Source organism: Lissotriton helveticus, chromosome 10 (genome assembly GCF_964261635.1).
Source record: "Lissotriton helveticus chromosome 10, aLisHel1.1, whole genome shotgun sequence".
NCBI lineage: Eukaryota > Metazoa > Chordata > Amphibia > Caudata > Salamandridae > Lissotriton > Lissotriton helveticus.
Window position 1 is genome coordinate 93,918,246 of NC_136071.1, and position 11,287 is coordinate 93,929,532.

An 11,287-nucleotide genomic window follows, 5' to 3' on the forward strand; every position below is an offset into this window, starting at 1 on the left:
TGAGGAACCCCTCGTGTGTTTAACCTACTGGGTACTGTGATGCCTGGATAGTACATTGACTTGGGTAAGACCCTCCGTCTCGCTTGCTCTACTATCGCCACGTGTGCCACATTAGGTGGAGTTCAATGCTTGCTCACCTGATGTTCTCACCATGTGGCACCGTGGTATCAAAAGGTTTTTAATTATATTGTATTGCTTGATGCTCACCATGACTTTCTGAGAGACAGTTTTTATACATCGATCTGTCATGTATATTCTCTCTCCACAGGTAGATCCTGTGATACAAGGTATCCGATGATTGAGTCTGTTGGTTGTTGTGAGTGTGCAGCCATAACACCAATTAAGTTTCACTTGTAGATAGTAACTCCTTGGTCCTGGCGAATCGCCTTATGTTTTTGTAGGTACTCCTAACCCTATTTTAGATTCACTTCCAACCCAGTTACACATCTACACACACCAGGCCCCCCACCCGCACTTCACCTAGCGGCTGTTGGTAAAAGATCTCCGTCAAAATTACCCTACTATAGGGAGCTCGTCGGGTATTGCACAGACGACCCAACGAGGAGCAGCCTGATGATGAAGCATGACACCCGACTGGGTCTGTGAGGGCATTACGATCAAACATATTGGATTCCCAACTTTGAACCTCAGTGGTCGAGTTGGCTCATAATTCTCTGTGTACTGTCTCTCACTTAAGAGGTACAGCATAACCTTTTTGTTGGGGGGGGGGGGGAGAAAATGCTACAGACCCAGGACCTGCTGACCTTCAGTAGACTTCTTAAGACCTGGCTCTTCGAGCAGTAGCAGCCCCCCCACGCCTTGAGACCCTCACAGGTGAGTAGTGCGCTTTAAAAATGGAGTGATTGGCATATGCGAAACCTGATATTCCAGGCTCCCGCCTCAAAAAGTGTAGGGAGCTCACAAGAGATCAGCTAATATCCCACCTGAGAATCAATATTGACATCATGAGAACATGGCTGAGCACTTCAAAAGAATAAATACACGTTTACTGTTTTAACAGCACATTTTTTACTATGAAGAGAAAGGATCAAAGACATTTACACCGAAAAAACTATCAAAATTCACCAGGAACCAAGCATAAAGAACTTCTCCGAGTCCTACACTGTTCAGTCTATACATGAAAAGGTTATTATTTAGATAGCTGTAATAACGATTGCCCTAAACTGGGGGGTGGGGGCAGAAAATCCCTGCTCTTTTACTTGCAGACAGGGTGGAACTTCCCTGAAGGGCTTGAATGAGTTAGACTATCTGGGAGTATGGCTGGGTAATGTCTTGGACTGCACATATAATTTAGCCCCTTCACTGCGGGGTGTTTCCCCCCGCTGTGCGGGGGGGTAGGGGGGCCGCGCGCTGTGCTGTTGACGAGCTCAGCTCGTCACACCATACCCGTTTTTAAAACGTTCAGCACAGCGGGGAAATTATCCCCGCGTGCGAACGTTCCAACGGCTGTGACGAGCTCAGCTCGTCATGAGGGTAGCTCCACCGTCCCTCATGACGAGCTGAGCTTGTCACTGGCACACAAGGGGGTAAAGTAATTTAATTCTACAGCATGGTGTTTCTGCTATAACAAGGGCCAATAAAACCTCACTTTTTGCCCTCTCATCCGCTTCAGAGATTTACCATGCCAAAGCCATTAGGGCTGCGTTATATGGCTCCAAGATGTGGGGAACCTGTAATTCAGTGAAGCGGTCTTGGGTCAAGAGATGCTCGCTTTAGTCTACCACAGAGTTCCCAGTTGATACCATTTCGCATGGATTTGGCTTTAAATAGTAGTAGTTTGTGTAGCAAACCGTAAACCTATTTTACACTGGATAAGCTTTATGTGGTGAGGTAAGCAATGGAATCCGAATGGAGAAGCGCAAAATTAGAATACAGAAATGCAGTAGCAGAATAATGAAACGTAGGCAGAATGTACAGGGAGTAGGAGTTTGAAGGGACTGCGCAGCTAGTTGAAGGTCTATGTGTCCACCTCTGCTGTGTTATTGCTGGGGCTGAATAAAGGAACCTACCTTCAACTAAGAGTGGTACATTCTTTACAAAATAAAAATTGATGGAAATTCTCAAGAGAACAGATGATCAGCCCCAGTGTAAAATGATGACGATACGCACAAACACATTAAACTGCCCAATAGCGTTACCTGGGAACTAGAAATTTTGCCTGGTACCCCTACAAGGAAAAATAAAGGATTGTGACTAAGCATGATTTTTACCTTCAATAGAAGCATGCGGCAATCGTACTTTCAAACTGCATCACCATTCTAAAGAAAGACGCTGCAGTAATTTACGGTGCGCGTCAGAGACACCAGATAGCGCACTGTACATGTCACCTGGTCAAGCAACATACAAAACGTGCCGCCATCTTGGGAGTATGTAAACACTTAAAATGTACGTATTGTGTTTGCAGTAACGCAAGAATTTAATGGATGTATGAAGCTTGCACACCAGCTTCACCCCAGGTGAGCAGCGCATTGGGCATTTCAAGATTAATGGAGTGTAATGCTTCCAACTGAACTGCGCTTCAAGCGAGTGGTGCAGTTATACCAGTTTCATAATTTCTGTAACGGGAATGGCAGCAGTACCATCCACAAGGTATTTATAAGAGACATCGTGAAATTAAGACGTATGCCCATTTTTAAACCGACACCCACAGGCAATCTTGCGCAGCACACTAAAAATGTTGGTGCAAGGCTTTGAAAATCAGTTCCGCGGGCAACTCTCGGCACCGTCAAAGATTTTATTTTGTCACCCGTCTAACAAGTGGATATTGGCATGGTCGAGTACTTTGCCCAGGCTTCAAGGTGAAATTTGTAGCACAAACAGTTACAAAGCCTCTGTCCATTGCTGCTGTGTAATTGCTGGGGCTGAATAAAGGAACCTATCTTCAACTAAGTGTGGTACATTCTTTACGAAATTTTGATCTATTAAGGAATTAAATCAGTATAAAAAGGTTGGTGTCCCTATGTCAAATCATGGTTTTATAAATTAGGCATGAGAAAGACTTGAGACAAGATTAAATCAATTGAAATGAGAATGCTGGAACACCTGAAAGAAACATTTTGGCAACATCTTCATAAGCAATGGCTCAGGGAGGTTGGGGCAGAAAATGCAACAACAAAGTTCTTAGATGCCAAATGTTCTTCAAATTTGAGCAGTTCCTTGATAATATCAAGCCACCTGAATCGAGATCACCAATTTTGAAATTCAGGTATGAGTTTGACTGTCAATTACTTTTGTAGTAAGTGGTGTGTGGCAAGCCAAAAAAGAAAAAAAAAAATCACCTCGGTGTAGCGTGCAGGATGGTGTACAAGACGTGACATTCTTCTGTCCTGCATAGGCTAACAAAAGAAGATTCTGGCTGATATTTATCTGCCGGAAAGTGGGCGCCGTAAATATGGTGAAAGATAAAGGATCTGGAGGTACAGCAGGGATGAACTAATTGGGTTTGCAGTGGCAAAATAGTTGCACTCTGTATGGAGACTGCATTATAATTATGTAGAACGCAATAGGATCTTTATGAATTATATACGTATTCAGTTTTTAAGGGTGATTTTTATCATGAAGGAATTGTCCTAGATGGGCTTATATTGGGACTCTAGATTATACAATGTTTAGGATGAAAAAGAAATTACTAATAGATTGCATACTGCTACATTTTTTTCATTTGTCAACTCTTGTTAACAAGAAGGTCTACAGTATGATGGTAAAACACCGTACTGTAGCTAGAGATTATGACGTAGACCGTATGGCTAATTATTTGTCACTATTGGGTTGATTGTCTCTTAATTTGGTTTTTTAAATCCTTATATTAGAATGTAATAATTGATGGATTTTATTACGTTTTATGTAGCATATTTTGTTTTCGTAAATAGGGAAACTGTGTAATTATTTTGCTACAGTTTTGTGATGGTTGTCTTTACGTAGTCTTAAGGGATTAGTGGCCGAAATAAGATTTGATAAAACTTTGCAAAACCCACTTCTCCAAGTCAAAATGATGCATTGTCTGATCACACAAGACTATTCTGTGACAAATGTTGAAGAACCCAATGCATGGGTACAACCCATGTATAGGAAACAAAAGATATGGTAGACTCATTATGGAGCACAACTGGGAACCCAAATTCCAGGTCTAAAAATAACTGTCAGTAATGGACAAATTACAAATGAAACTTGTGAGATGGGTTTAGAAGTGTCCTGGCATGCCTGAAAAAGAGAAAGGCCACCTCACTCCGTGCCCAACATATTTTCCTGGTGCACTATCCAATTCTTGAGCATTAGGATCTTGTCTGTTCGTCAAAGTAGTTTGAAACATGCCTGGGTGACTTAGGGAAGTCTGTGCCCAGGTGGCACCTGCGTTTTTACCAAATGTCAATGGATACTCTGCATTGTTTCCCTGTGGTATAGTGAATCCTTGATCAGGAATGTTTGGACGATCGTTCAGGTGAGGTCCGGGCGGAAAGAGATTTGGGGACGATAATGTACAACTTGCATTGGTGCCTGGGGCAGCATTCTGTTCAGGAGAACTAGGGCCTTCCAGTTCCTCCAAGGGGAGCTCAAGCGTCCCAGCAGGTTTTAAGGTGACAAACGTACCCTTCAACCCTGCGTTTTTTTCTGGTCCTGTGTTCATTTTTTCAGACTTGAGGTCAGCCTTCAGCTCCAGGAAAAGCGCGGCCATTCCTGTAATCTTGGACACACGTGCCCATATGTAATCCTCATCACACCCCTCCGTTGAGTTCAGTCCTTGTGCACCAAGATCCTGCTGGCTTGCTAGGAGAACCTTTACCATCCCTGAACTCAAGGAGGCTGGTGTGAATGAGAACCGTGCTTTGCCTCCTACTTCCTGTGCACTTTGATTGTTTTCCATCAAAGGCCGGACGGTTGCCGTATTCAAGGGCCCGGGTGTCCACTGGTGCGGTGCATGATGTCCCAACACTGGGTGCATTTCTGGAGCACTGCGGTCTGGCAGGAGCTCCATGGGAGGTCTGATCGGAACTGTGTTTTGTATGACCTGTGCCAATGGATTCTGTACATAGGCTAAGGGTACTTGTATCACAGGATACTGTGAATGGTCTATTGGTCCTCCATTAAATTCTTGTGTGCTAGGACATCTCTGGTTTCCCACTGGAGGCCTGCTGGTCTCTGTATTCGAGGCCCCCTGTACATCATACTCTCGGTGCATTTCTGGAGCACTAAGGTCTTGCCGGAGCTCTCTGATCTGTCGTGTTTTGGGCAAGTACGGTCTTCGGTACCGTTCATGTTTACCCGGTGATGTTTTAAAGGAGTGGGGACTGCCCCCACGGCGGTTCTCCGGGAAACGCCTGGTCGAGCTTGGGTTCTTGGAGACACGTACACCAATGCCCTCAGCTCCTCCCCGTGCTGTACTGATGGCCTTCGCACTATGATCTGTTACTGGTTCTTCTTCCTTTAGTTTGTCCAGCATCTTCAATGCCGCCTCTTGCTTCGCTGTTCTCTTAGAGACGCCCGATCCCTTCTCCATCCGACTTCCTACATGGCAGCCCATCACGTACACCGTCCCACAACCTACATTCTGCTCCTTGACGACCAGGTAATCGGGCATCGGTAGCCTCCTCTTCGCGGCCAGATCGTTTAAGACGGAGACGGGGTTCTGGCCATCGGGGGTCAACACCTCCTTCGTTGACGGTGCATCGGGCACCGCGTGATAGGGCCTGCGAGCTTTAAGTGCGGCTCTCGCGGCGCTCTGCCTGGCGGCCCTCTTGGAGCTGCCCGCTCCGATGTAGACGGCATCACCGAAGGTCAGCCGGCAGATATAGTCCGAGCTTCCCACAGCATCGACTTCGAACGACGCCTTTTCGTGGGTCTGGGCTACGAGGTCATTCAGGAGTACAAGAACGTTTTTTTCGGGGTGAAGGTCCTCGCGGCTCTTATCATCGTCGCTCTCATCGTCGGCGCCCCACTTCGGGAACGGCATTGCTCGTTTTGAATGTCTGTGAAGCGTCACCCGGTCGGCTTCCGTGATCTCTACTTCTCGCGTGTGAGGAGAGCAGTGTCCACCTGTCAGCGTGCGCTACGTCACGAAGAAGAAAAACTAGAAATGTGACACGCTTACGGGGGCAAGCAGCGGCCATCTTGAGTCAGTTTCTAGCTCTGGCTTTTGTCTCTGCTTCTGTTTTCCCATTCTTCAAGACGTGCGACATTTATTTTTATTATTTACTTTTACAATTTTATATAGCGCGGACGTGTCCCGAAGGCATCAGAGCGCTTTAAAACAGTATCAGGATACATGGGTTACAGTAAATAACCTCGGACGTTTTCATCCAGACCCGGTTCCAGAAATGTATATCCGGATGGACCAAGGATGCGGGTGGGCAAATTGTTGACAATTCTAGAGGCAGTCTACACGCGCAAAATTTACATTATGCTTTCTTCCAAACAGTCACACAGAGCACATAAAGAATTATTTGAGGGTAAAAGATGATCTCAATACTCGCCAGGCCCAATACTCATAATTTCTGGCAAAATTGTTGTGAAATGAAGAAGGACTCTCAAAGGTGGAATTAGGAATCATTTATTATAAGATAAGAAATTCAAAGGCCCACGGGGAAGAGGGGGAAAGGTCAGGTCAGGACAGGGTGAAAGGGCGGAATGCCGGGCAGGAGGGATGACATCACATAAATAACTACCGAGAATTCGGAAGAGAATGCTGTGACGCAAACCAAGTGGACATAGAAAACATACTGTAATTACCTGCGCCCACGAACAAAGGCATAATACAGAAACTAATGAATACATATACAACATCTCCCTTTCCCCAACACAGGCGCAATCTGTAGATTAAAAGAAAACATAGACATCAAGACGCTTGGGAAATTTAATTTATCTCCCATATCTGGTCATAGGCTGCATAGTACCGTGAGGAACGGTTTGCCCACCATTGTCACCTGTAGTCTTATGATTGGTACTTAACTGCTCCACACCTCCTTCTGAATCATATGTCTTGTTAAGACTAAGCGTACCATTCACATCCTCAACGAAAGTATTACTAGCACTGTTCTCGACAGAATAGTCTGTGACTCCTGCGTATGAGTTATTGCTTTTGTTCATGTCATAGAAACTTTGGTCACAAGATGCGCTATCTTCATATTCAGATATGTTACTATTTCTTCCTTCCATTTCATTGGCGTTACCTTTCATAATGATTTTTTCCTGACCAGTCTTTAACTTTACCACATCGTCTTTGCTTCTCCATCCCTTACCTCCTAGGAATACTGCACCCTTTGAGACCTTTTCCACACAAACAGGGCGCGTGAATGCTGACTCTCCTTTAGCAACTTTGTACGTTTTTTTAACAATAACCCAATCTCCTTTGTCGATTAACTTCTCCTTTGCTTTATTTGTCATGTCAGTGTAATTTTTAGTTACTTCCTGCTTTGCAATTATCTTTTCTCTTACTTTACTCTCATCATCATTTATTGTCTCCCTTTCAGTGGTTTTCCTATACCACTCATTGAACTTTGGGGTAAGTTCATTATTGCACTTCCTTCCCCTCATGAGATAGAATGCAGGCCGCCCGACACGGAGCCGCAGGTGACCCTCATAAGAGGGCGGGCACCGTAGTGCCACAGGAGAACCGGCGCACCAGCCCTCTGGGGTCCAGTGGCCGGAGGCCGCTGCCCGGGCCATGACGTCATCGGTATTTATTGGGGGGCGTGGGGGGACAAGGTATTTATGTCTCCTCCACGCCCCTGAGCAGTCTCTTTTGTCTTCACTGCCCTCGATGTTGGTGTTGGTGCCCGGGACCTAAGGTGAGTGACCTCTCCACCCCTCCCTCCCCCTCGTGCTCGTCTCGGGCAGTGGGGCTTGAGTTTCTTTCCACGCGGGTGGCATGTTGGGGGTTGCTAATTTTTATTTGCTTCTTGTGTCCGTTACGGAGGGAGGGGGCCTTGTAGTGTCTCTTTGCCTTGGGATGTTGCGAATCTCGTGATCCATATTGCGGGGGTGGCAGTTTAAGGGGTAGGCTGGGGTGTCTCTTGTTTTATGTCTCTGTTCCATTCCTAAGGTCGAGAATTTGTGTCCATATCTAGGGCGGGCGGGTGTTTTGAGGGTTTTCTCTCGTTTTGCCAGTGGCGCTCTAGTTCGCGCTCGCCTCCGGGCCGGTCGTTGGTCACCTGGGGGGGGAGGGGGGGGGGGGGGGGGCGGCTTGGGGTCCCTGGGTCCTGAGTGCTACTGCATGCGGGCGCTCTGGGCTTCTGTCTGCTCGCGCATTACTCCCTTACTGTATACTTCTGTCTAGTGAAGTAGGAAGGAATGGTGACTGCATAGCTGTGTGCGGGACCCGGCGCTGGTGATTGTGGCAAATATGTTGTGTGAGCCCCGGTGGCGCGAGTGTTTAGCGCGCGGTTCTGTTTCAGAGGCACGGTCAGGTAGGGAGTGTACATGCTATGAGGTTGGTCGACTACCACCTCCCGCCCCGCCTTTGTAATTAGGCCTGCTCCCTCGATCAGGACATGCGGCCCACCCGAGCGGGGGACGCCACACTGCTCATTCTGCTTCCCGGTTGCGGACAATGGGGAGCCTGGTTATAGCTCAGTGGGTTAGGTCGCTGCCTCCGCTTACGGAGGTACTAGAGTTGAAGATGGTAGGGAAGGCTACAAATTGGAATACAGAGGCATGTTGCCCAAATGTCACACGCCGTTAGGCCTGGGGAACTGGCGCCAGGTCCTCACGCGTCGGGCTGTGGCCTTCCCGTGTGGCCGCCATTGGTGACCTCGTGGGGCATTGACCCGTGCGGCCATTTTGGGTGGTCCCAATCCTGCACGGCCTAGGGGGTGGGGAGGGGGGTGCGGGCTGTGGCCTTCACGTGGGGCCGCCATTGTTGACCTCGTGGGTCATTGACCCCCGCGGCCATTTTGGGTGTGGTCTCGGCCTGCACGGCCTGGGGGAAGGGGGAGGGGCGGCCATATTGGTAGCCTTCGCCTGCGCCTCCTTGTTTGTGCAGTGGCCAGTCGGTTCGATGCGATTGGCTTTGCGCCACCCAGCACCCCCCCCCTTGCTGAGCATTAGTGGCCGCATTGATGTGTGCGGTTTTTGTTTCATTTGGGCGAAGTAGGGTACGCATTTCAGTTCTGCGGGCACGCCGGGCCTGAGGCCGCAGCCCAGCAGATCCCGCCACTGTGCCACATTCTATGTGCGCGCGGAATTCGGCGGCGCGGTTTTGCCCTCGCCTTTCCCCCCTCTTCACGACTCCGGTGCCTTTCGGCCTGCCGGGGGGCTGGCCCCTGCAGGCGGGTTTCTCCTCTGTCCTGCCCTGTGTTCCCCTGCCTTCTTGAAGCACGAACTCGTGCTACGGGCCCGGGGGGTTCTAGGGGCATGGGGCAGCTGCCTCGGCCATCCGGCGGCGGGACCCGCGGGCCATTTCATGCTCTTGTTCCTCTGGCCTAAATGCCCCCCCCCCCGCCCCATGCATTGTTTCCTGTGTACACATTTCCCAGGATGCTGCTTTCTATAAGCATCAAGTTTGTGAGCATACCAGGGGCTCTGCGGAGAATCCTTGCGTGTTCAGGAACTCTTTTCATTGCCTCTATCAAAGCTAGATGTGGGGCGCTCGACCTCGGACCTGGGGATCTGGGTTCGAGTCTCGATAACGACGCCAAAATGTGTGTCTGCATAATATGAAATGCATTCGGGTACTGGACGTGAAAGAATTGCATTTTACGGGAATAGGGTCAGTTGTGTACAGGCGTGGGTCGCGAGTACTTGCTGGGCATGGGTGAAGACGTCACAAGGGTGCAATTGCACGAGCTTCCATGTAATTCGTTTTGTTTTCCTGTGTTAGGGGCTGACGGTCAGGCACGTGCACAGCGTTCAGCAGTCTAAAGGGTGGACAGAGTGGGGGCCTCTCTCGTCAGCTTCGGCCTTTGAATCTTTCACTCGGTGCACAGGCTTCCCCCGAATCTCTCAACAATGGAGTACCTATTGGGGGTATATAGCGTTGCATGAATACAAAGGCAGCAGCTTGGGGTTGAAGGGGAGGGAGACGTCATGCAGGCGGTAGGGGAAAGTGATCAAATAGGTTTCGGTCTAAAGTAACTGCCTTTTACAAGCACTACAACTAACGTCCGCCTTTTCCCTCCATAGCCACTTCTCACTTGCACGCTCGAATACTTCGTATCGCTCGAAACTTGGGGTCCTCTTGTCGCATCACTGGGATGTAAGTATGGAGGGGTGAGGGTCACGCACCTGTTGATGTTCACGAGGGACAGGCTCTTTCACCTATTGTGCATCTGTGGCTGATCCAAATAATTTTTATCCCCAGATTTAGTGCAAGGGTTGTGACGGCAGAATGGACAGCCAGAGTTCCCCTCCCCTCTTCCAAGAAAGTACCCAGGTGGAGGACTCGTTGCCAGGGACCTCCCAGGATGCAGTGTGGGCTGACTTTTTTGAAATGGCAAAGCTGAAGGGCCTGGCTTGGGCTCAGAACTTGATGAGCACGCCAGAGCCAGAGGATTCGGGGTGCCCGGCAGAATCCCCTTCGGCCGACAACTCGAGCAATACTGATGCCGCTCCTTCCAGGCCCAAGCGGATCAGAAAGCCCACTGTTAGGGATTTCCCCATGGACGCTTTGCCGCTGACTCGTAGCAAGGCTGTGGCGACCCCCAAGGAGGTCCCGTCGCCGGGGACAATTGCTATTCCACCGCCTCCCGCCCCCCACAAGGACACTCTGGCATCGCAAGGTAATTTTGCTACCAAGGAAGATCTGACAATGGTGTTGGACTCATTGAACAAGTTCATGGAGCGTTTTCAAAGGGGGGCACCTGGCCTTAGCGCCACGACAGCTGGGGGTAGTGGCATGGTTAGCGGGAGTGCTGTTCTGGCAGCCTCCACTGTTTGGTCTTCAGTACAAGCTGCTAAGCAGGGGGATTCAGTCAATGTTGTTTCACCATCGGTGGCTCCTACGATATCTCTTGGGGCCCCTAGTTGCCCGCCGCCGGCGAGCTCCCCCGCTTCACTTGCTGCGCCCACTGCGTTGGTTTCTAGCTCCCCCTCCGCTTCTGCTAGCGCCGTTTCGGGGGGTCCTTCAGCCGGCAGCGCGTTGCCATTGCCTGTGCCTACTCCGGTCCCGGCGATCTCTAATGCTCCACCAGCGGCCAGCCCTTTGCCCGTTCCCGTGCCTACTCCTGTCCCCGCGATCTCCAATGCTCCACTCCTCTCGGGGCGATGCTCCCTGGCTTGGCAGGTACCCCAGGCAGCTAAAGAGGCCATCTGGAGACGGGAGTTCATCGACATTTTC

General features: G+C 49.4%; 1 protein-coding gene across 1 annotated transcript; it reads right to left on the reverse strand.

The window, feature by feature from the left end:
- Positions 1 to 1,005: 1,005 nt before the first annotated feature.
- On the reverse strand, positions 1,006 to 6,038 carry LOC144785955 (uncharacterized). Its single transcript, XM_078664848.1, has 2 exons — positions 1,542 to 6,038; positions 1,006 to 1,482 (listed from the first exon to the last, which is right to left on the reverse strand). Exon 1 carries the CDS (start codon positions 5,966 to 5,968, stop codon positions 4,202 to 4,204), a length of 1,767 nt encoding a protein of 588 aa, XP_078520974.1. The 5' UTR covers positions 5,969 to 6,038; the 3' UTR covers positions 1,006 to 1,482; positions 1,542 to 4,201.
- Between the last annotated feature and the right edge of the window lie 5,249 nt (positions 6,039 to 11,287).

What these genes read in the sequence shown, in the direction of transcription:
- LOC144785955 (XM_078664848.1), bottom strand. Translation starts at nt 5,968, where the DNA reads ATGCCGTTCCCGAAGTGGGGCGCCGACGATGAGAGCGACGATGATAAG.